The sequence below is a fragment of the Mytilus trossulus genome, chromosome 13, assembly GCF_036588685.1.
Source record: "Mytilus trossulus isolate FHL-02 chromosome 13, PNRI_Mtr1.1.1.hap1, whole genome shotgun sequence".
NCBI classification, from domain to species: domain Eukaryota; kingdom Metazoa; phylum Mollusca; class Bivalvia; order Mytilida; family Mytilidae; genus Mytilus; species Mytilus trossulus.
The window spans coordinates 14,494,183-14,521,399 of record NC_086385.1 but is presented as its reverse complement, the minus strand read 5'-3'; the positions used below and the strand labels follow the sequence as shown (position 1 = coordinate 14,521,399).

At 31.8% G+C, this 27,217-nt stretch overlaps 1 protein-coding gene across 1 annotated transcript; it reads right to left on the bottom strand.

Annotated features, from left to right (window-relative positions):
- Positions 1 to 26,500, bottom strand: LOC134693993 (spermatogenesis-associated serine-rich protein 2-like). The gene is made up of 15 exons (XM_063554975.1): positions 26,383 to 26,500; positions 14,505 to 14,590; positions 13,812 to 13,920; positions 12,084 to 12,242; positions 10,985 to 11,668; positions 10,160 to 10,270; positions 8,117 to 8,246; positions 7,291 to 7,349; positions 6,520 to 6,629; positions 5,660 to 5,740; positions 4,806 to 4,827; positions 4,117 to 4,233; positions 3,209 to 3,300; positions 2,286 to 2,334; positions 1 to 1,699 (listed from the first exon to the last, which is right to left on the bottom strand). The coding sequence occupies exons 1-15, from the start codon at positions 26,411 to 26,413 to the stop codon at positions 1,467 to 1,469; spliced, it is 2,073 nt and encodes a 690-aa protein (XP_063411045.1). The 5' UTR covers positions 26,414 to 26,500; the 3' UTR covers positions 1 to 1,466.
- Between the last annotated feature and the right edge of the window lie 717 nt (positions 26,501 to 27,217).

The window sequence follows — 27,217 nt, the reverse complement described above, 5'->3', positions numbered from 1 at the left end:
AAAAATTTCTTAAATTTTCTGTTGATAAATTTTTAATAAACTAATTTTTCATCTCCCTAGGGCAAATTTGACCTTATGTTAATCGGCTATTCACTTTAGGCTTCTCATATATTCGTAGTCATACATCCTCAACTTTCAAATTTTTTGGAATTAAATATTATTAATGAATGTTATTTCAGAATAGTGCTTCGCACACACTGAATTCAGCTGCAATGAACAGGTATTTTTCTGTTTTTCTTTTTTTAACATAAAATTTGCATCAACTTTAATGTCTCTTATTTCCAGGAAATGAGTAAAGGGTTTCTACCAGTAAATTTGTGAATTATAATAAAACATGAAGGAAATCTGCATATCAAATTATTAAACATTCTAAGTCTAACTACTTGAGGACAGGAGAATATTGAGGACTTCAATGACAAGAATGTGAAGTGGATATAAAATATACATGTAAATGTATGATGTCAATAACAATCAGGTAATGTAATGTTGACTTCATCAATAAACTTTGAAATCAGTGATTTACTGCAGTAACTCAAAAATTTAATTTTTAAAAGGACAATTTGTTAATAAGCCAGTTAATATTTTGAAGGAGGAAATGAATTGAATTTAACTTCCTAGCACTTGTTCAGGATATAACCTCCAAGCACTACTTCAAATTTAACCTCCTAGCACTAGTTCAAATTTAACCTCCTAGCACTAGTTAAAATTAAACCTCCTAGCACTAGTTCAAATTAAAAGTCCTAGCACTATTTCAAATTTAATCTCCCAGCACTAGTTCAAACATAACTTCCTATCACTTTTTTCAGATTTAACCTTTTAGCACTAATTCACATGTAACCTCCTAGCACTAGTTCAAATTTTGAGCTTCTAGCACTAGTTCATAATTAACCTCTAGCAATTTTTCTTAATAACCTTATTTTCAAACTTCAAATTAAAGAAAAGCCTGTCATAAATTTTATTTTTTAAGATATTTAATTGTGCCTCTAAATTGAACATTAAAAGGTCTATGACACGCAGAAGAATAAAAAAAACCTTGTATTCAAACATGAGTGACACCAAAAACATTTGTGAGTTACTAACAATGAAAATATAACAACAAAACTAATGAATGATCACAGTATACTAAGCAACAAAAATATTTCCTGTGATTTTTATCTTTTCATAAGGTTCTACAACTAAACAAAAACCCACAGTTCATTACATTAAACATCATCCTGTTATTGTCAGGAATTTCGTTGTTACTCAGAAAAATAGTTATAACAAAAACAAAAAATTTCACCCTGCAACTTTCTACGATAAATTTCTAAAAATAGAATGAATAAATAACTGTATTTTGACTACAAGGTGTGCAATATATATATTTTTTTACAATTTTTTTTATCACATTTTAACAAGAATCTATAAACTTTTCATTTCAATAAACATTGTTTCTGTAATCAGCAGTTTAATACTGTTGCTGAAAAAAGTTAAAGACTAGAATTGACACTAGAGTTAGTTCCCCTTCCTTCTTGTGTGTAGTCTTTCCTTGGACTTCTAGGACGACCTTCTCCTCCTCCTCCTCGACCTCTACCTCTGTAGCCTCCTTCTCCCCCTCGACCTCTACCTCTGTAACCATAGCCACCTCGACCTCTCTGCCCTGACTGTGGTCTTGGTCCACCATATTGTCTTTGGTCTTGTCTTCGTTGGTTCTGTGGATTTTCTGAAAAATAAAATATCAGTCTAAAGTCATGTATCATAAAAAAAAAGATCAAATGAAAATTTAAGACAAAAGGATTAAATGTCCAGTTTCGTATAAAGAGAAAATAAAAACAAAGATCTTTTCCAATGTTTTTTTCCTGAACATTGACATTGTCCTAAGAATCTACAACAGACAATTTCTTTTTCTTTCTCAAAATCAGAATCTAAAGACAATCAATACAAACCTACCCAGAGCTGTACTATTGATTCTCTACATTTATCATTTTATTTTGGTATCACCTATAAAGTTGAACAAAGGTATACAGGTAATTATTTTGCTTTACATAAAACTGTTTTGAACATTTGTTGAGGAAGCATTAAATATGAGTTACATTATAACGGTATGATCAATACAGTTCAGCCGACAGGTTAACATCAGAGAGAATCCAGTTTGTCATTTATAATTCTAATAAATTAGCACAATTTTTGACATTTTTTTTTTTCCTTTTCTTGGTCCATAATAGCTTTAAATTTTAAAACATAACAGTTTGCTAGGTATTCCTGTCAATTAGTAGTTCTCTATCGTTTGTAATTAATGTTGCCCCTACCTCTGCTATCCTGACTGCTACTAGGTCTTGGTGATGACTTGTCATAGCCCTGTAAAGAAGAACAAATTAATGTCAATGTGTTCGGACAGATTGGGGAAAAGTTTAATGCATTCAGACATATTCAGGGAAAACTGATGCATCTGAACAGATTCAGAGAAAATTTTGATGTATTTAGACAGATTCAGAGATTTTTTTTATGCATGTAAACAAATTCAGAGATAATTGGGATGCATTCATTTAAATAAACTCAGCCTTTTTGATTGGCCACAAACCCAGTTTCAAACAGCCCTGTAAGAATTTTTCTACAGGCCAAAATGATCTTAAATAAAAAATTTGCGAAAGGTCTGTGTCTGCAAAAGTTTATCATGAAGAGGAAATGTATATAAATTTAGACCTAACATTTCCATACATTCAGACAAATTCAGACAAAAAATTCAATCCATTCAAACAAATTCAGAGAAAATTTGCTTGAAAATTTGTTTTAAAAGTGATTTCATTACTAGTTCTGCATTGTAAACCCATAAATCTTTAATCATTTTAATTCCAACAAAATTTAAAGGGTCCTACATTGTTAAACACAAATTTGAAATCCTGCCAATCCAACATACAATACTTTAAAAATAGATATAGAAAGATGTGGTATGAGTGCCAATGAGACAACTCTTCATTCAAGTCACAATTATAAAAGTAAACCATTATAGGTCAAGGTATGGTCTTCAACAAGTTTAGTTCAAAATGTTCCAGAATCAGTATTATTCCCCACCCATTTATTCCCAATAAACCAATCAAATAACTTGTCTTGGCTGTCAATCATTACTCCCAACCCAATCATAAAACAGCAGACATATCATACCCAATAACCCAACCATATAACTTGTCTAAGCTGCAAATCATTACTCCCAGAAAAGCAGACATTACTGTACCTGAACATGAAGAGAATTCTTAAGTCGTTGATGTAGTTCTGCTACTTCTTCTGTTGCTTTACGATCCAGTCTGTGTGGATGTGGGTCCTCACCTAGAAATCAGAATACTCATATTCAATGTTCTACATAATAGGAGAAATTTTTGTGAGCAAGATCACATAGTTGCCCATGTTAACAAAGTATTGGCCCCATAATCCTTAAGGCTGCATCCTGTTAATATTAAGACCATTTATTTTTTTCTGTTATAAATCTGACATTTTACAAAAAATATAGTTGTAAGTAGCTTTAAAAAATTAAATATTATAAATTCAGAAATTATTGGGTGCATTCATTTTAGCAATTTTTCATGAATTGACAAAATTGTGAGTTTAATAATTGTGATTACAAAAAATTTACATAAAGATCTATGTTACAGTTATCAAAATGCCAGTTCTTATTATTTCTATAATTACCAGTCGCATTTTCACATGAATATCAAATTTTCACATGAATAATAACAAGAATGTGTCCCCAGTACACAGATGCCCCACTCGCACTATCATTTTCTATGTTCAGTGGAGCGTGAAATTGGGGTCAGAACTCTAATTTGGCATTAAATTAGAAAGATCATATCATAAGGAACATGTTTTAAATACTAAGTTTTAGGTTGATTGGACTTCAACTTCATCAAAAACTACCTCGACCAAAAACTTTAACCTGAAGCAGGACAGACGAACGAACAGACGGACGGACAAACAGACGGATGCACAGACCAGAAAACATAATGCTCCTCTTCTATCGTAGGTGGGGCATAATAATTTCTGAATTTTCAATAGTAGAAATATTTTCATTTAACCAGCATTTTTCTTAATTGAATTGTGCACGTACAGCCATTTATATAGGACTCTTACTACATTTTCACTTCTTACTTTCTGAATGAGAGACAGGTGTTGTGTGACTGGTTTCCACTGCTACTGGTTCCTCAGTACTGGCCACAGAAGAGACAGATGGACGGCGAATAGAATATGTACATTTTACTGGAACAACTGTGGAAAAATATAAAATTAATTCAAGACAATTTATGAGAGAGATAGGCAGAGTACAATCTAATTAAACTATGTACTGGGATTTGTAATAACATGAGCAACACAACGGCAGTTTATTTTTGAGGTATGAGTTTGAATGTCCATCTGGTATCTTTCGCCCCTCTTTTCCAAAGCATCCTTTTCAGTGTTGTCATAATCTCTGTGAACAGGCAATGTTTGAAATTACATTATTTGTGTCGTAATACCTCTGTCCCAGGTCAGTGCTCACAGAAATTTTGAATCCCACCATATTCTATATGTCTCTGTAGCACTACGGGAGCTGTTATACAGTGGTAACTGATAGTTTATGTATCATTTTTGTTTTAGTAAATTGTATTGTTCAAGTCAAGCTGTAAGTTTTCTTGTTTGAATTGTTTTACATTTTTTAAGTCCAAGCCTTTCATATTTTGATACAAAGGAATCAATGAATGAGGCCCCTCATGGTCCAAGTAATCACATAATCACAACTATTTTGTCAATGTAATCACATAATTATTAATTATTTTCACAAGGAGGCTCATGAATATACATACCTTCACCAAACTGTGATATTTCCTGCAAAAAACAAAAACAAATGATTGAAAAAGAATCTAAATAATAAATAAGTTTTTATAACAAAATACTTTGATGAAATTTTAGTCTTCAAGTAAAAGAATGAAGATTGAAGTTCCTTAATTTGTCTATGCATTGTCAGGAGCCCGTTATTCAATGGTTGTTGTTTGTTACTGTGTTACATAATTGTCTTTCGTTATTTATTTTGTATATAAATTAAGTTTTCTCATTTGAATTGTTTTACATATGTCCTTTTTGGGCTTTGCTCATTGTTGAAAGCTGTCATGTGACCTATAGTTGTAAATTTATAAGTCATTAGCTCTCTTGTGGAGAGTTGTCTCATTGGTAATCATACAACATCTTTTTTTCTATATTGCGCCAACTAACAGATCACTGGACCATTTTTTGGAAAAAAAGCAAATATTTGTTTCAAGCCTTTAGACAATAGATTAAAACACCTAAATAAACATTTGTCCCATGTTAAGGTGGTAACTGAAATAAATTTGGCTAGTTTAATTTTCTTAATATTTTGACAATGTATTTACTTTGACCCTTTGACAAAAATATAAAAATTTCAAAAAAATTTGAACCCACCATTTTATCAGAAAAATTACACTGGTTATATAACAGTTTGACAAAAACTTATTTTGATCATTGAGAAGCTTAATATTTCCTTAACAACACAACGTCATTAAAACGTTTAGCTGATTTTACAGAGTTATCTCCCTGTTGTGTTAGGTACCACCTTAAACATCCTTTATAGGTTGTTTACTGTCTAAATTACTGCTACTTCATGCTGATTTAAATTCATTAGTCTAACATAAAAAAAACTTACTTTTTTAAGATAATCAGAATCATACAAAAATCTTGTTGTCCGACTTAAATCTTCATCCATTTTTCTTTCACTGACAAAATGCTGAAAAAATTAAAAAAAATCATTGCTTGTAAATTATTTGCAATTGGTTGAACATTCAAATTCATGGCTAAGTATACCCACCATAAGAACTTTGAGGTTAACTTTATCTAAAGCTTTTCCAAAACATTATACAGCTCCAATTTGAATTCCAAAATAAGAGTTTATGTTTTTTTTTACATTTTTTGTGTTGATTAGTTGTTGCCACATTGATATGTACCCAACATCTTCTATATATCTTATTTTGTTTCGAATAAATGAATAAAATTAAGGCATTTTTTTGTAAGCAGCTATTCCTAGAATAGCAATAATAAATTTTACATTTTTATCATTTTTTCAAGGGCAATGTATTTCAAATGGTAGACATTATCTATACCAAACAAAATTTGCATTTGCCAAGACAAAGTATGACAAGTTAAGTGTTAAATATAGTGGAAAATAACTCTTTGTATCAAAAAGATTTTAGCTTATTAAACCAGAAATTGAAAGATTGAAAAACTTAAAGGAAACACACAATAAGCACTGCTCTTTACACTGGCTCTCCATTGTCCTTGAAATAAATGTCCGTCCTAAGGGAGACAACTAAAAATAAAAAAATAATAACAGTGTATCCCAAACTCTGTCTAACCGTCGAAATGTCAGACAAAAAATCATTGGGTCAGACAGAAATTTTTAGATTTTTCAGTTCAGGGAAAATGTCAAATTTCTTTTACCGTCAGACAAACCATACAACAATTTGGCACAGACGGGAATTGGCAAATAGATTATTAAATAAGACTTACCTTAACATCAGCTCTTAGTTGAGCTATCTGTTTATCATCCATTCTGTCAGCCCTATCTATGTTCTTTTTAAGATCAACAGCACTAGTCTGTCTCATATGGAAGGCATCACCTAAAATATGGTAACGATTATATTAGGGTGAAGGTTTGGCACCAGCAAGCATATTTGATCATGCAACATGCTTTATGTGTCAGTCCCAAGTCAGAAGCCTGTAGTTCAGTGGTTGTCGTTTGTTGCTGTATATCACATTTGTACTGTACATAAATCTGTCTTTAGTTTTATCCATTGAAATATCTCACACTTTTCATATCAGGGTTCTTAATAGCTGTCTATATAGTATGGGTTTTTCTCATTGTTGTAGGCTATACAATTGCCTATAGTTGCTAACATCCACTTCATTTGAACTTAGGTTGATAGCTGTATCATTGGCAATCATATCACATCTTATTTTATATGAAATTTTGGCTAATTTTTTTTTACGTGACTTACATTAAATTTATAAAGGACTGGTGATCTCTTAACAGCCAGTGGCAAATGTTAGACAACTATTCAACAACAAGTATCATATGTTTTTTTCTGTTAAAAAAAACTAAGGAATATGGCAGCACTTTTTCGTTTATTTCACATGCTGATCCTACTATGGCCATTGATTTTGGTTTTTTACTCTTTCAAATCAAATTAGAAAGATTCTTTCTCAAATTCAGAGATTATTAAGACTTGACTGACAGCAGTTAGAATATTAAGTGACAAATTTCTAAGCTAACAAACTTACTTGCTACAACCTTGACTTGATCCATTTGTTGGATAAGTTCAACCTCTCTGTCATTTAAACTAAAAAAGAAAAATTATAGAAAAAATAAGAAAAAGGAATTTAAAAAAAGTATGGTGTTAGCTTATACAATGTTACGACATCGTGCATTCTCATAAAATAGGGAATATTTCAAAGAAAAAACTAACTGACTAAAGAGCAGATATGCTACTTAATTGAGAAAACCAAGTTTAATAATACTTCCCGTTAACGGGGGTATAAAAAGTAGCCTGAGATGGAATCATCACACGAAATTAATTTTTAATAATTTCAAGAAATGCTGCATACAAAACAAATAATTCTGTGAACTATAAAAAAATCCTAGTTTTTATTTCGACATAACATTATTATCACACAATATAAATTTTTAACAATTTCAGGAAATGATGCATACAAATTATTCTAACAAAATTTAAACCAGATGCTCTGCAGGGCACAGCTTTATACGACCGCAATGGTCGAACCCTGAACAGTTGGGGTAAGTATGGACACAACATTTAAGCTTGATACAGCTCTGAATTTGGATTGTGATTAAAAAGTTGACACAACATAGGTTTCTGACACAGAATGAATGTGGTCTAAGAACTTAAAAGTTTTAAATTGGACATTTACCTATTATGGTTCAATATCCAAAATCTAAATACATGGTTAGATTCAACGTCATACCAATATACGACCAAAATTTTTTTTAATTTTTGTGGTCGTATAAAAATTGACCCTTCTTTTTGGCAAAACAAATACTGTCAAATTTTGTCCATAATTTCTCAATTTTCTTTAATTTGTATCTTACCAGCTCCTCATTTCATCAAAGACAGATTTAATTCGTTTGTAGTTTTTATCAACCTCTTCGTCCAGTATCAAACGGTATCTTTCTAACGATACTGTTTGTCTGTGTAAGTCCTTCACTGATTTCTCTAAAGCTGGAAAAACAAATTCAAGTTGTCATATTAATGATTTTTTTAAGTGAATTATCTTTCTTTTCAATCTCATTAAAATTAAATCTGTTAACCTATTTCAGGTTGAACTGATTGCTACGGAAAGTCTGTAATTATAAAAAATATTAGTGGTCATAAGAAAACAACCCTACAAAACAGACCAAAATGCATCTTAATTTTATATTTGAATGTTCCAAAATTAATCAAAGTCTTATACATGTACTTGCAGAAGGTTGATTTTTATTATATCCAATGAAGCTCATATTAGGCCTAAATTAATATATTGTTTGTTTCCCCAATCCAGATCCTGCCAAGCCAGGTGTATGTAGGTAGGTACAGAAATAATTTTATTTTTCCAAAAAGCTTGAACATTATCAGACAATCCGGCAAGCCTGAAAATCAGAAATTAATAAAATAATATTCCATTTAGATTTGACAATAAAATTTTATGAGTAGCACCATTTTTGCAGGGTAGGTCAGGATTGGGGAAACAAACAATATTTTATTCTCGGCCTTATATGTTTATAATTTGAATCCATAGATTATCATTGTACATTTTGATAAAATTAAAAATTTTCTCAGATCATCTCGACTACTTTTGTTCTGCTAAACATTGCTGACTATACAGTATGGGTTTTTCTCAATGTTGGAGGCCGCATGGTGACCACCCACTCATTTGAACTCTAATGGACAGTTGTCTCATTGACAATCATACCACATCTCCTTCATTTTTTGTGCCAGTTACCAGTGTTAAATAAAATAGAGGTTTGTAAGTTTGTCTGTCTGTTCTCCATCAATCTGATTGATTCATGTTGTATGTACACGGATGCCCCATCTGCACTATCATTTTCTATGTTCAGTGGACCGTGAAAATGGTGTAAATTCTCTAATTTGGCATTTAAATTAGAAAGATCATGTCATAGGGAACATGTGTATTATGTTTCAAGTTGATTGCACTTCAACTTCATCAAAAACTACCTCAACCAAAAACTTTAACCTGAAGCAGGAGAGACAGACAGACAGAGACAGACAGACGAACAGACAAATGCACAGACCAGAAAACATAATGCCCATAAATGGGGACATAAAAAAACTAGATGTGTCAAAGCAACACGTATGGCCCTGTCTCAAAAAGTTGGAAAATCTGCAATTTCAATAACGCATGTGGACACAAACTTAAACTTGATCTGTAACTCATCTTGGTTAACTCACATGCCAAAAATCATCCCAATATCTGAAAGCGTTTAGAAAAAAAGTCTGTATAACTGTGATTTTCAACAATTTATCAAAGTCAAAAGCCCATAATTTAGACAATAATTAGCGGAGCGGAACAAAACTTAAACTTGATCTGTAACTTATCATGGTTAACTCACATACCAAAAATCAGCCCAATATCTGAAGGCGTTAAAAAAAAAACCTCTGTATAATGGTTTGTTGCGGAATGACGGAATTATCGAATTTCGCAATTACAGAATTTGGAATTACGGACAAGGGTAAAACTATAAAGCACCGACAACTTTGTTGCGGGGCCATAAAAAGGGACTGTGTCAATAGGACATAGATGATGATGCCCCCACTTGCATATCATATAAAGTTATCAAGGGATAAAACTGAAGAACGGTTAAAGTGACGCTTACAAAATTTGTTATTGGTCTCCTTTTGTGGTAATAAGTATTGTGTATAAGTTTCATAACATTTGCTTTAGGTAAACTTAAGTAAGAGAACAGAAACCAAAATTTAGCAATTTTTCCAATTATAAAGGGCCAGTTAGAGAGGGAAACCAACTATGGAACGTATGGATGGACTTACGTACATAGGGATAAGGGTAAAACTTAATGCCCCCTCACATGTAGGTTTTTATGAACAGCTGATGCTATTTTCATTTGAAATCGACTTACTTTTGTGAATCTGTTTTGGCAGTGAGTGACCATCTGAACTTCTTTCACTCGCTGTTCTCTGCCTATCTGAACTTTTTTCACTTGCTGTTCTTTGTCTAAGTGAATGTGAAGCTGCAGAGAAAACATATACAAATTTTAGCAGTTTTCACCTAAGGCATGTAAGGATCCTATATACATGTATACACATATTATTTTTTTTAAATGCACTGAAATATTGTTTTTTTTTTAATTCATAAGTTGTGTATTGGTCATTCTAATTAGTCATTCTTATAACTCTTGTATATATTTTCTGTTACCTTGCAATACAACAAGTCAAATGAATTCAATCCTTGCAAATAATGTAAGTAAACCACAAGTATTTTTGAAGTTCGCATTCAAAGATTTCCTTTTATTAATGAGCAAAAATGTTGGAATGTCATGTAGTAAAATGGGGGGGGGGGAAATTAAAAAAAAAAAAAAATTAATTTAAAAAAAAAATTTCCTCAATTTTTTTTTATTTTTTTTTAGGGGGATTTTTATTTTTTTATATTTAGCAAATTTTTTTTTTTTTATCATTTTTTTGGCAAAATTTTATTTATCCCCGGGTGAACAAGGGTAGGGTGATAGTTACACCGGGGTAATTAACCAATCAGATTGCAGTATTCCTGCTGCATAAGAAATAATACTATACATCTCTTCATACAAAGCCAATAGAAATTTGTTAATTGTTGAACATATGAATTCCTTATTCACCTGTACTCATAAAACCTATAAAAATTGGTATCCAACAAATAATAATGAATTCACAGTAATTTAAAAATCCTTTCTATATATCTTTTATTTTACCTGAATGATGTGCTCTAGAATGTGGGTGTGTTTGTCGCTGAGGGGCTGGGGGTTGTGATGAAATGTTTTCTGGCAGTGTGCTAACAACAGACTGACTTTTGGTCGATGATGATTGTGTTGATTTTGTATTGGATGGTTGTACTGGTTTACCACCGGTCAGTGGTGATTGTGATTTATTTCGTGGAGTTGATGTTCCTGTTGCTATGGGCGACTGGGATTTTTTGCGACTAGGTCCTGACGATGATGGATGCTGATCAGAACGAACAGATACTGATGCTGGTTTATCGGCAGTCCTCGTGGATGAATTATCTGCATGGCGTGAAGTGGTATTTGAATTCTGTGAATTTTTCGCTGGTGATGCATGATTGAATTTAGCATGTTTCTGGTTTGATACTGTATTCTGCGATGTGTTGGTAGGAGATGCATTGTTGACTTTTGCATGTTTCTGAGACGACACAGAATTGTGCGATGTGGCGACAGGCGATACATGATTGAGTTTTGCATGTTTCTGAGTCGTTATGGACTCCTGTGATGTGTCGCTAGGCGTCACATGATTGGGTTTATCACATTCTGTTAGACTGGGGACTGTACACGTGGTTGGTGAGAGTGACAGACTGCTGACTGAGCTATCAATATCACTGATGGAGTTCGTCTTTACTGGCTCGGTGTCTGATTCTATGGAACCTGAAATATAGTCAAAAGTTAGTTCATACTCATGAAAATACATGAACCACAGTAGGTGCAATAAGAATGTGGTAACTTGTTGTAAGCTATCTCATTAACAAAGAAACCGTAGCATTATTTTTAGAAATACCAAAACCCTAGTGATAGAGTTAAATCAGAATGAAAATACTGCATATTATGGACATTTGGAGAGCTTTGATATAGCTTTTCACATTGTCTTATCGGGTCCTTTTATAGCTGACTATGCGGTGTGGGCTTTTGTTGAAGGCTGTACGGTGACCTATAGTTGTTAATGTTTGTGTCATTTTGGTCTTTTGTGGATAGTTGTCTCATTGGCAATCATACCACATCTTCTTTTTTATATTAGCACTTTATGATCTTCAGACAAAAAATATAAAATCTTAACAAAATTTACCATTTGCAACAATTCCATTTGGAACAATTTCTGCTGAAGACACGTCTCCATTCACATGAGGAGAGCTGTCATTTGCAGGTTTTTTCTTTTTATTTCGTTTCTTTTTCGGGGCCTTGTTCCCTGGATAATGCCATTCTTGTAAAGCTTGCTTGGCTCCATCTGAATATTAAAACAGTTTAAATCATTGTTTTATATCATAAATCATTCATTTGTTCACTTATCATTGCAGATTTATAATTGTTTTCTTTCCTGTCAGGTGCCATATGGCAGATTTTACAATAAGAAGGAATTATTGTTTTTTTGTATCCATCAAAAAAGCAATTGCTGAAACTGTGAAACAGACTGTGTAATGGAGTAATGCATTATGTTATTGAATAAAATGTGTCTTTCTGAGTAAATAAAAATAAAAATTACTCTGTGTTTGTGTTTTTTGTTAGAATTAGAGGGTTTTCAATTTCAAAATATTGGACATGGAATAGACATCATGACCTACTTTACTGACATCCAGCTTATTCGGAGTGGAATTTTGAAGTATTATTTATAAGTTGAGCCTTATAACATGGACTTATATTTTAATAAAAAGTCTTCTTTTGTGTTTTAATCATAACTTTAAGGCAGATTTTTATTGGTAAAGGCTAAAAAAGGTAATTTAATAATATTGTTGCTAACGTCACGTCTTTTCCGTCCATTGTGGTATGTCACGATCGCAATTTTCTTGTTGGTTCTCAGACAGGCCATTGTAGTTATTTTTATCCCGGGTTTTATAAATAATTGAAAATAGCAATCATATTAAATTTGGATGACGTAAGGGGGTCAAAGGACTTGAGGAATCAATATCATTGGCTGTTTTATTTTTTGCGAACCTTACTACTTGAGGTTTCCGTCCAAATCAGTGTCACGTGAGCAACATATATTTAGATCTGTAACTCTCCTGTATAGGAGTTACGATATCGCCCTTTGCAGAAATAGATTCGGAGTCAGTTCCTTCACATGATGGGGTAGCAAAGAAGGTAAGTTGTATGATATATCTTTACAAGAGGACCTTAAATGTATTCCGTCCATCAAAAAGATGTTCGCAACAAAACGTTATGTCATGATAGTAGATGTTGCTAATGTTACTATTACGAATTGGTTTCTTGTGTATTCATTTGATATAAAGTACACCTGCAAATGACATTCTGTATATTTAGAAATTCTAAACCAGACTGTACAATTTTATTACTCCAGGCATATATTAAACATCACTGTGTGCATACATTTGAACTTTTAAAGATGTTGTTGCTCATGTGACATGTCCAAGTGTCGCTAACGTTACTCATTTTTGTCTCCGTCACGTTAGCAACATGAAAGTAGGAGACAGAACACAATACTGTAAAATCTGCCATAATTACTCATCAGAAGCAGAATCTGCTCAGCAGATCCAAAAATTTTATTGGTGGAGGGGTGGTCCTCAGATTTTGGAATAAAAGCAACTTTTTTTTACACAAACTTGGCTGCAATTTAACCTTTATATTTCAAAGAGGAACTTATTTTGTTTTTATATTAAATTTTGTTTATTTTGAAGGGAGAGCCCCATGTTAATTTGAACTTGTTTATATCAATGTACCATACACAGCCTGTGTAGCCTTATCTACATGATCAGTCATGCTACAGTTAACTAGATTTATTGCAAAACTAACATTATCTACTTTGTAAAACTAAGATTAAAATTAATTCATACTATCTTACCTTCAACATAGCCCTGTATAGCCTTCTCTACATTATAATCATAAAACTGTAAAACTAAGATTATCTCGTTATTACTTTTCCCAGGTACAACTTCACGGACTGCATTCACCTGGAAAAGAGTAAAATTTATTTTTAATTAATTTAGTGTAGCAATTTTATATTAATTGATTTAAATCTGGGTAAATCTGTGAACTATTTTCAAATTCCTGGAATCTAATGAGCCTGCTTCACTCAAGTGTCTTTCATATGTATATATATAGCATTACAGTCAACAAGCATGGCTACCTGTCCTATACTTTGTGTCTTTAGTGTTTTTGTGCTGCTTTGTATATGAATCAGATTATACTATTTCAAGTTATTTTTATAGGTTGTTTTTGTGTTTTGTCCCAGGTAAGATGAGGATAGAGCACACATGAATATGTTTAACCCCGCCACATTCTGTTAGTGACTGTCCCAAGTCAAGAGCTAGCAAATCTTTGGTGGATATTTTTTGCTGCATATCACGTGCACATATTCTATTTAATTGTTTTGAACTGAATATGGTTGTTGCTCATTGAGTCATATATAGTTGAAGGCCATACTGTGACCAATAATTGCTAATGTCTATTTCAGTTAGTCTCTAGTAGAGAGTTGTTTCATTGGCAATCATACCACATCTTTATTTTAATTTTTAAATTGTTGCCAGATTCATACCTTCTCTTTTATATTATCTTGTAGATGAGAGGTTTCTGCCATCACAGACTTAGTTCTGGGGTCAAAGTGTATAGAACCTGGATTATCTGCAAAAGAAAGAAAATAAACCAATCAGAATTGTTGTTATGTGATGTTCTTTGTAAAATTGATAATGATTGGATAATGCCAAAATAAGAGGTGAAAAATCCATTAATAAGCATCAACAGCATTGGCATCATCAAGAAATTAAAGCATTTATACTATAAGCAGACTTTAGAAGGATGTTGCAAGATTAATTGCTGTTGATTTATTATTATAATCAGTGATGCAAATCCATTTCCAATTTTATTTTATTATAAGCCAAAAAAAGTGTGGCTTTTTAAATGTCGTGAAATTGAGGACAATAAGGACCAACGATTGAAAAAGGTTTTGCAAAATTTGAGGAGCATTTCAAAAAAGTTTTGCCAAATACAACTAAGGTAATATATTCCTGATGAACAAATCCTTATAAATTCATTTGTATGACCAAATCAATGATATTGCAACATAGAAGTGCTGACTACTGGTTTTGGTCTGGTGATACATGTATTTAGAATGAGAAAAGTGTAAATAATAAAAATAATAACAGAAGAATGTGTATGAGGGCATGATTTTTTTCTGCAATTTGCCATGTTGAAAAGGGACATAACTCTAGAACTGTACCAGACTCACTGCCCAAATTCCAACTCTGTCTGTGTTTTGGTTCTTGGCCTAGTGTACATGTATCATAAAATTTGCATGAGGCAACCTTAAGTTAGAGTGCAGAAAGGAATTTAATACTTCTATTTGGTAATTCTATAAATTTGTATGTGTAAAATCATTTCAATTGTGTGAACATTATACATTTTTGTAAGTATGTCGCACTTGTTATTTTCAAACTGAAACCATGTCACAGTTAAAATAAATAAGAAACATTCACGTTCCCATGATTGACTTCCTCAACTACTCAAGAAAGATTTATTAATCTACTCAAAAATCTAAAGTGATCTAAACAGAAAACATAAACAGCACACAGCGTAAATATATGTCACCTAAATGACCAATAGAAATGTGGGAAATATTCTTATTATTCTACATTTCTACAATTGATTGATTGTTGGTTGCTTAACATCCAGTGGCAAATATTTCATGCATATTCAAGACAAATCAATTTCACAATATATACAATAGGTAGGTCCTGTCATAATAGAGGCCATAAGGGATGATAGTCGGGGGAAATTTTGTTTACCACTGGAAAATCAGGGTATATTGGATAGGGACAGAAATTTTGCCTTACAACAGGCCACCTACGGGCACTCAAAGAGTTGTTGAAAGGGTTCTTATCGTGAAAAGAGTGTGGCACTCTCTTTACACGAGACATCAGATTTAACATCCCAATTCTGACTGGACGTGACTGCGAACTAAATACATCCCGCATGCCCCACTTCGGCAAGCATTTTACTGCCGGTCGGGAGAAGACCAAGTGACCATATTTCTTTTCCCCAGTCACCCTTTGGTTCATTTCTACAAAGAAGTAGTTTTAAAATATAAAACACTGAACCACAAATATATATTTTTGATGGAAGTTCTCTTTAAATTACTTTTATCTTTTATAAAGGAGTTGGATGGGTGGTTACTTTCAATAAAAACAGCAAAGATGTGACCTTCCTAGTCTTTTCTTTTCAAAATAAAACAAGAATGTGTCCATAGTACACAGATGACTGTGTCACTCACACAATCATACTAGGCATGCTAGGGGTCAAGTCAAACTTTCATTTGGCATTAAATTAGAAAGATCATATCATAGGGAACTAAGTTTCTAGTTAATTGGACTTCAATTAAAAAAAATACATTGACCAAAAACTTTAACCTGAAAAGAGATGGATGTTCAGGCCAAAAAATATAATGCCCATAAAAACAAGGACACCAGTGATAGATTCAGTGTACTTATCAAAGATAAATAACTGTATTTTCTTCTAACATGTCTTAAGATTAAATACAGAATTTCTGAGAAATAAAGAGCAATGTTTAAAGTTGTTCCATTCATAATAACAATCACAAGGAGCAATGTTTAGCTCATCAAGTCATTCCATTCATAACGCTAGAACAATACGTAACAGCAATCATTCACAAAACCTCGTTTCTAAAACAGCTATGATTGATATAAAAAAATCATTTAAAGAGTTTTTTACAACATAGCTATACTTAAGATCTTTAACCATCTGTCGTAAGGTAAATACAATAGATTTAAATAATTCAACAGGACTTTTTATCATGCAAATTGTTAATTGACGTCATATTGTTTACATTTCAAATTGATCTATAAGCATGTAGAGGCTTTCATCGGCTTTATTTATTATTTATAATGTATAAAAATTGATGTTAGTCTTTATGACGGGAAGTTTTTCAGGAAATAGATATTACGTCTTTTTTTCACCTGAGTACCCTGAACTAATAAATGGTACCATTGAATTATTAATTTACCAATACAAAATTACTGTTATAAAAATGTTTGGGAAATATTAAATATGGATTGGAAAAACAGGGAAACCTTTATTGACCCAAAGCCTGGCCTGTATAAACCAATTATAGTATGACTGTTATACATTTTCTGTCTACGAAGAGAAAAAACGTAAAAAAATGTGGTGCACACTGCATAACTTGAGACTTGTTCAGTGACAAATATCTCATGAATATTCACAATACAAGGCTACATTATAATTTTTTTTAACCAAAACTGATTATACATGTACATATCATGCATATATAAACACACCTTCAATCTATTGTACATGTACATGATGTACATATATACACACCTTCTATAATGTTGCAAAAAACCTGGATAATTTTTTTTTTTTAAATTGACAGATGTTTTTAAACAGATAACTACTCAACATGCTGATGATCAATAGATTAATATTGACATACAATTATCAATTACCTATATGTACATATGTATACAGTTTATTTACATACAGCAATACATGTTCATTAGATTTTTATAACTTATCTAAGTACAGGTAGAGCTTTTCGAAAAAATGTCAAGAATTTAGACTGTTTTAATTTTCATTTTTCAACTTTTAGAACAATATATATCAATGGAAAAATGAGAAGAACAAAAATTAAAATATTTCTAACATTTTGCTGAAGATATCTAGAGTCTTTTGAAAATTAGCAAACTTCTGTCCAAGTTTCTAAAATTTCAAGAAGTTTTGACAGTTATTGATTTACACTTAAGATTGACAGATTTGGGTACAATTTAGGAAAATAATCATTACTCATCCAAATCGATTAGTTAGCATAAGCAAGCATTAATTTCAAGTTAATAAACCCTCTATAAGGGCCTTAGGCTATATGTATACACTTTTTTTGCCCAATCTTTCACCACCCCTATTTAACTAAAGCACTATACGTAATTATCCTTTTTTTTTTTAAGTTTACAAAATGTACATGCAGTTTATTATTTTGTACTTTAATTTTTTCTTCAAATGTCCTCCTTGAAAAGTCCTGAAAAGTCCTGTTTTCACTTTTATCAGGGTTCTCGCTAAGGATCTTTGAAGGCAAGTCCAGGGACTTGTCATTTTTTGCCATAGTGAGTCCAATAGCAAGTAGAAGATATTTTATTACAAAATAATGTAATACTTTAGTCTCCAGGGCCTAACAGATCAATGAAATGACATTAAATTTTAAACTTTTGCTATAAAATGATGATATTTATGTTTATTTGTGTTCAGTTTGTACAAAATATTTCAATCTTATTGCATCTGTGGACACCAGTTTTGAAAATGGTGAGTCCAGACAGATTTTGGTGAGTCCAGGACTCATGGACTCGCCTTAGGAAGAACCCTGCTTTGATGTTCTCTAAATGCACTTTTATTTTCCATTTATGAACTAATAATTACCATGTTTAACATATTTGCCAAATTACAAAAAAATAAAAATAAAGTTATAGTACAACAACCTATTGCATGTATTGATACAAATGTACATGACATATGAATCTTGTTTACAAAAAATACAAACCGGTTTATACCGCAATAACCACAATGACATATATTCCCACATATTGACCTACTGATACATGTACGTTTCATATCAGTTTCCCACATGTAGGTGTTGGAATAGATCTGGGACATGTCCTGTACTAATGCTTTCCAATGTTGATTTTCGGGGTTTGGTACCTTTAGATGATTACATTGTATGGACCCTGCAAGGAACCTCAGTGAAAGGAAAATTGGACCAAATTCTCTGACATGAGATCTTTATTGAGAAATGAGCAACACCCTAATGTGTTCAAAATAAATCATTGCACATGTCTTATGCCCATTTTTTTTAGAAACTTTTGTTTAGACCTTATTTGCCTGTAATACAAATTCTTACAGGGTCAATAACCGTTAAAAAAAAGTTTTCAAGACTGGACAGATGGTAATTGGTCAAGTGATGAAAACTAGGGCAGTCTCATTGTATTTTGAATTATGTAATTCAAATTTAGGCCAAAAATGTCATGAAAGTGTACATGTAGCTTGTTCTTTAATTATATTGACATTTAATTTAATTCAGAAAAAGAAGATGATAAAAAAAATGGCAATGAAAAATGAATTAGCCTTCAAACAAAAGTGAAAGTAGATACAAAATGAAAATGAAAGTAGGCCAATTATTTCTCAGAAATTTTCAGAAAGTAATTTAAAAATTCAGTGTGATTTGCTGTCTACATAATACAAATGTCGAGTACAAATAAAATTAATAAGTCATTCATGATTGTATACATGGTATTATATATACTTGAACTTTGATATCAATTACATGTAAATAGTGAAAAAATAGCTTAGATGTCAGATATGTATGCATTCCTGTACAATGACCTTTTTTATCATTTAATATGGAGTGATAAATATTATTATATTTGAAACATAATTTGAATGCTATAAAATAACCTTCAATATAAAATTAAAAGATGTGGTGTATTTGCCATTGAATGAGACAACTATCGATCAAAGATGAAGTGGATGTATATGTATGATGTAGGCAACTGACGAACTGTAAGGCTGTATGGCCTTCAACAATGAGACAAATCCATAAGTTTATCTGTACTTTACATATGATCTTTTTTTGGTAGACAAATGGCAATGCAAATGTGAGTTTCCATTCAAAACATGATGAATATAGTTCTCATTTGCAATCAAACCACAAATCCTTATTATTCACTAATAGTCATACTCCATCTGCCCTTTTATTCTACACATCCCCCTTTTTTCAAACATTCTGGCATCTAGTTCCTCTGCATACCATGGCCAGTTATCTCATGTACAATATTCAAAATTCCCATGATGCGGCTCTCAAATTTGTTCAACCACAATGCCCTAACCATAGAATGACATGACATGGGTTTTTTTTAGAGAATAAGGAATTATATAATTAGCTAACCATAGAATGACATGATGTGGTTTTTTTTAGAGAATAAGGAATTAGCTATCATTAATTTATCTTGTACAAGTTGTATGACATCTTTTTTTTTCAGGGATTAATAAATAACAGGTTGTAAATTTATCTTGTGCAACTAAAGTAAACTATTGTCTTTAACATTTTTGAGGGGGCTCCCGGGTCTGAATGATTATTTTTGTTTAATATAGGATTTCGCTATATTTTTCTATAAATGAACTTTATCTTATTCTTACTAGAAAAATGAAATAAAAAAATGGGGTCACCGTGCATTTACGCTCACAATTTGCCTTTTACAGAAGCATACATTTTTGTTGATGTCCTTTTTTTCTGTTGAACTAATAGGAGAAATAGCGATAATATCGAAATAAAAAAAGAATTAAATTACAGAAATCGCTTAAATTTTACAATTATTTAGTTTATGTACAGCTTATTCGAAAAAAATCAATAAAAAATATAGGTCACCGATGAGTTAAAAAAGATATTTCAATTTAAATGCCAAAATCTGGCATTTTTGCACCAAAGGTAGATAATTTAGAACTTTTTCAATGATATCGACATTTTAAAGGTCACCTGGGGTCAACACGAATTGATTTTTTGGAATGATTTTTGTACCATATGATACTAAAGGTAATTAATAAAATTTGTAATGTAAAATAAAAGTGTTTTTTTTTCTGAAAATTTTGTACCCGCGAGCCTCCTAAAGTAAACCAAAATGTCTCATTGATCTTTTTTTTTTGTACTTGTCGAATGTTTATTCTAAAATTTAGCCGACCAATCACTTTTAGATTCTAACACTTTAAAAGTCAGTAAATATTTTAAAGTCAGCACATGCTTTTGTCCGTTATCTGTATACACATGTACATTGTATTATAATATAAATAAATAGATAGCAAATGCATTTAAACTATAAATTGATTTTTACATGACATAATGTTAGAAAGGCGAAACTCATTTATAATCGAACTTTTAACTAAAATAGAACAAAATTGCAATTTATAAATTTTGTTTGAAAGATTATGGCTGAAAATAAATTGGTCTTTTTGTAGTTTATTTTGGAAATTTTTATGATTTGTAAAATTAAACTAGTCAATAAATAAACCTGTTTTCTCTAAGAGATTTAAACCTAACGACATGTTATCTGAAATCAATTTTAGAAATTAATTGTCAGAACTTTGCAACTTAACTTCTGGATGATCAGCAATATGAATTACACTGGAAAGAAACTCAGCAGTAAAAATGCATGAGTGTATTTATAACCTAATAATCAGAAAATAATAAGCATGTAAAAATGTTTCCTTGTTCCCTTTGCATTTTGTTTTCAGATTATTCTATTAGACAAAATCTGGAGAAAATCTCATGTTATTCTCCAAGTTACATGTAACCAGCTGAAGTTAACTGTAAAGCATATATACAGTGTTAACATGCATTGGAAATAAAGAATTCCATAGTAAACACATGGTTAGACCCCCAAAAAATATATGTCTGTTTACAGTTACCCGACCGACCCTATTTTGAGCGCCAACCCTAAGCCATTTTATTTCCGTCGTAAAGTGAAAAATAAACTGAACTGAAAAATAAACTGAACTCGTGTTAAAAGTGAAGATAGTGTTGTCTGATACATCCCAATGGCAATGTTCATAATCATGAATGTGATAGCTGTTTTAAGGAAATTTGCGACTCCTGTGATGAAATAAACATTTTGCCACCATTTTTCCCAATCAATAACAAAGGGAAATAATCCAATCATTAAAAATATAATAAGTCTGGTTCATTTCTTGAAAATTTGATGTCATGTCTGATCATGCTGATAGTAGGATAAGAACTTTGTTTTTTTTGTAAATTGTTTTGATATAAATTATGCCTTTCGTTTTCTCTTCTGACATTTTTCAGGTCAGAGCCATTTATACATGTACATGTAGCTTCGTAGTTGACATCATCTACATGTAAAGGTTATTGGGTTTTCTCAGTGTTGAAAACTGCACAGTGGTCAAGCGGTGAAGACTGGGACAGTCTGATTGTATTTTGAACCATGTTATCCAATTTTCGGCCTACAATGTATAGCTTTTTCTTTAATCATGAAAAAAACCTGATACTGTATATAATGAGTAAAATATGTACATGTATTGGGCTTCTACAAAAGTGAAAGTAGATACAAATTGAAAATGAAAGTAGGCCTATTATCTTTTCTTTGCAGTTTGTTGATGGTTCATGTCGGTCATATTTGAATTTGTTTCTCCTATATTGTTTTGTTATAAATTAGGCTGATAGTTTTCTCATTAGAATTTTTCCATATTTTTCCTGTAAAGACCTTGTACAGTAGATCTAGGCTAAATTAAAGACGAAGGACATACAGTTGCCTTTAAAAATGAGTTATCTCCCCTTTTCAATGAATTTTCAGTGCTTTCTATGTATTTTTTTTCTCTTTATTTGTTGCAGTTAATAAATAAACAAAATTTAACTATGAAAAAGAATGAATTTGTGATATGAAATAGATGAAAAAATTTTGAAAACAAAATATGTCATGTGCCATCCACTGCCTGGTTTTTCCATGGACACCCTCTTAATTGCTAACAAGTCATATCCTCCTCATTTGAACTTTGGTGGATAGTTGTCTCACTAGCAATCATACCTTTTTATTTTTATATATAAACAGATTAACACAGTCCTCATGGTGGAATATTAATAAACAATAATTAAATCGTTATCAGAGAATAATTATAGGTAAGCTTTTTTTAACATGTTAAAAGATGCCAATTATCTCCAACAGATGTAAATAGATTAAGTGTGAAATTGTAATTATCCGGCCATAATTTTAAATTATAACAAGAATGTGTCCAAAGTACACGGATGCCCCACTCGCACTATCCTGTTGCATGTTCCATGGACCGTGAAATTGGGTAATAATCTAATTTGGCATTAAAATTAGAAAGATTATACTATAGGGAACATATGTACTAAGTTTCAAGTTGATTGGACTTCAATTTCATCAAAAACTACCTTGACCAACATGACCAAAAACTTGAACCTGAAACTTCCACTTTCATTTTCTATGTTCAGTGGACCGTGAAATTGAAGTCAAAAGTCTAATTTGGCTTTAAAATTAGAAAGATCATATAACATGTATAATAAGCAACAAGTGTACTAAGTTTCAAGTTGATTGGATTTCAGCTTCATCAAAAACTACCTTGACCAAAAGCTTTAACCTGAACAAACGGACGCACAGACGAACGAACAGAGCCACAGACCAGAAAACATAATGCCCCTCTACTATCGTAGGTGGGGCATAAAAAGTGATAATAAGTCAATTATATTAAAATGATTAAATAGATGATCATAAGCACTGTTTTAACAGCCATTTGTAAATTAAAACAAGATTTTTATAAATTAGCTCCTCTTATTCTTATATATATATATTATATATTCTATTCTAATCATAAAGAAAATTCTGTCCAAATTTTTATAAAATTCCATATATGCATGTAGGTTTGACAAAGTTCTTGATGGTAAAAAAAACATAAATCACAGACTGATGGAATCTAGGATTGCTATACATGTATCTAATTATTGCAAACTAAATTTCACAGCATTGACCATGTGTTGACAAAAATGACCAGTCATTATCATGACATGACAGACGTCAAGCATCAATTGCAATTGAAGAATAATACAATGTACTCATGAGCTAAATTCTTGTAAATGGACATATACTCATCATGTCAATTAAACTTAAATGCAAGCTCAATTAAAGAAAACAAGTAATGATACTGCAATGAAATAAAGACACCAAGTATGGGTTTTGTCATTGCAGAAGGCTGAATGCCCTACAGTTGCTAATAAATAGTGTTTTATCTACAGCAATTTAAAATGATGCTACGCCATGCCTTCCCCCCCCCCCCCCCCCATGACACTTTGCCTTTTTTCTTCCAAAAAAAGACGCCATGTGCCCTTTTTGTGTTATCTTGATCAAGATCAGTCTGCGGTATGGGTTTTTTCGCTGATCAAAGGGTGAAACAGTGTGTTGCATTTATTTCATGATGAAAATTTTATCACTTCCACAAGACTAAAGAGCGATCATCAAATCATTCTAACTTTCGGCAATATAAGTTTGTTACTTTATAAAAACGTGATGAAATTGTTTGATGTAAATTTGTTATCTATTTATTGCATTAAAAACGTCATATTCCTTTCCAAATTGCATATGCAAAACATCGTTATTTTTTGTAAATTTTCTGTGTCTGTCATTGAAGTATTTCTACTAACTACGAATTGGAAATGGACCAACTATGAACAAATTTTGGATTCTTACAATAATGACTACGGACAAATGAATGACAGAAGCATACTGATTCCAAAAGGAGAAATTATGCATTCCACACGCATTAACATACTTTTGATTTGATCTACTAGTACTTGATTAACCCTTTCACCGATGAGTCCCGGTTTATCAGGATTCACCCTTCAGACAGATGACGATGATTCCGTTTACGGGGATCCAAATACCTCTTTTATATATCCCGCTCAAAACAGTGCAAACACAAGTTATCTTTCTTTGTTGAATACCCGGATGAAGGTGGAAACATGGCACTTGTTTGTTGAAAACCATGTCAAAATCTAAGGAAATTTAGGGAATTTAGGAGAATTTGAAATGAGGGAACTTTTTTTGGGGGAAGAATATGGTAGAATTGAAGCCAAACTAGTATACTTTTTTTACATACAATGTTGTTTTATGTACAAAACACTTGGAATGGACATCGTTCAGTGTAAGAAATTTGTACAGCCTCATTAAATTTTTCAAAACTTTGCTGTTTTGGGTTTAAAAAATTACAATTTTGGGTCAGAGCAGAATTTTGAGAATATCACCTAGATAATGCTGAAAATTTGAATATTTGAATAATTTGTGACGAAAAAATTATCAAAACATGAACAAAACTGTGAACATGGTGTTAGTGAATGAAATATAGACACAAATACAAATGTAACTACAGACAAGTTTTTATTATGAAGATTTCCCACTTGAGTAATAGTAGGCAGGGAAGCCATTGTTTCAGAGTACATGTAGCTTCTGTCTGGGCAGCAATTGGTGAAAGGGTTAATGTAGTATATATTTCCAATCACAATTGACCCTAACAACTTTCATCATTTTGATGATATAAAATAAATTTGGTTTTTAATAGCGGTAGATATATAGTTGGTAGTTTCTGACAAAAGGACTAACATAGTTGAAAAACTTTGAATTTGAACCGTTACTTTAATTGAATACTCAGGTATGAATTGAACAATATAAAAAAATAGATATATGTACCATGTCATGGCCCTATTTGTAATAGTAAAATCCAAACATTGAAGAGCCTAGATACTGCAGTAGTGTGGGCCCTGAATACATGTATATGTAATTCAACTTCATACTTTATTTGGCCTTTAACTTTTTTGGATTCAAGCATCACTGATGAGTCTTTTGTAGATGCTCTTTTTCAGTTCTAGATAAAACACTGGCTAACATATACCTCATTTACAGCGAGACATCTTTCTTTGGAAAATACCTGTACAATGTAATTGTCTTGCTGGCAACCATTCCACATCTTATTTAAATACATGCATACATTGTACATGTATGTATCAGTGTGATCTCCAGAATTTTCAAATAGCACAGGTTTTCAAATAATTTATAGCACCATGGCCCTTATAAATTCTTTTATAAAATCATCCACGAAGATAGCAATATAGCTTCAGGGTACCCTGTGCTGTAAGGCCCAGGCGAGAACTCTGATTATGTTTTCAATTGTGCATATAAGTGCTGTATCAAACAGTGTCCCTTGCTCTCAAATTATAAATAAATGATAGATCACTGCCATGTAGGAAATAAAGATTAAATGTGATTCTCGTTAATTCAAGGTGAATGTTTGTTATATATGGATTAATAAGAGAAATAATCATTTTTATGGACTTTGTAAATTTCAAAACCTTCTGATCCTGCCTCATCAATTTTATTTATATTTCATTTGCATTTTTTTTCTACATATTGATAAACCGATTGTTCTTCATCGAAAGGAGCTTCGAATCGACACACGTCTATAGAATACAAACCAAATAAACTTGCATGCAGTTTGTTATTTAACAAAGGGAGTTAACTCTTGACCCAGAAAGAGAGCAAGTTGGAATTGCATAACATAAACATTACCGTTTCATTTACAACTTCAACGCATTTCTTCATTTAAAAAAGGTTCTCGCATATTTAAGGTAAAACGAATCTGTCTTGCAGATTTGCTTCCAAGTGAAAATCAAATCAACTAGCCATTTTTAAGAAAGTGTCAAATGGTGCCAGAGAAAATGGATTTTCGTGTTTTATTTTTTTTAACGACAATCATTCATTCAAATTGCCAACCGTTACTATTTCAAACTGGCAACTTAAATTTGTTTTTATTTCAAAGAATTTTACCTGTTTTCAGTGTGTTTTTACGTGCCATCATCACTTATAATGTCAACTTCAAAACTTGAAAGTGCTGCTGCCACTTTTCACCGGAAATGCTGCCTCTGCTGTTTATGTCGGAAAGTTCCGGAAAGACCCGAATTGAATCTTTGGGGCTCTTGATGGGCGAATGTAAATATGTACTTAATTTTTACTTTTGAGCCAATGTATTTGGTTAAAAAAGAATTGAATGTGGTTAGGTTCACTCTAAATAGTTTAGAAAAAAATGGTTGTTACAGAACTCATTGTCAGGACGAGCATAATAATGTCCATTTCGATACACAGTACAAACTCGGACCGTGCCCTCGGACCAGATACATAAAAGCTTTTGATACAATATTAATTATCTGATTGATTGACATAATTATTGCAGCTAATCAATTTATTTTCAGTTTAAATTCTTAATAAATCAATAATACGACAAGTCAATGATTACTTTATACGGGAGAGTTTATTAATTCATCCATTCGTTACACAGTGATTCGTTAGGAAAACCATTTGCACAGTGTATAAGCAGAAAAGTAAAAAATAAATAAAATATTGATGGAACCGTAAATAAATTTACAGGCACTGATTCAGACGGGTGCACATCTGGCGCTACGCCCCTTTTGAAAAAAATTAGACTGTAAAATTGAGAAAACTGGTAAACATTAGTATAGCCAATCATTAAGCCTTGTTTAGTTTAAACATATTTTTTTATAGTGGATTAGGAAACAAGTTTTGCAACTTATATTAATCCCTTTCCCCTTTGCGGGTACGAGTGCTGCCTTGTAGCGGCATTAGCCTACTTTTTTCGAAATCTACA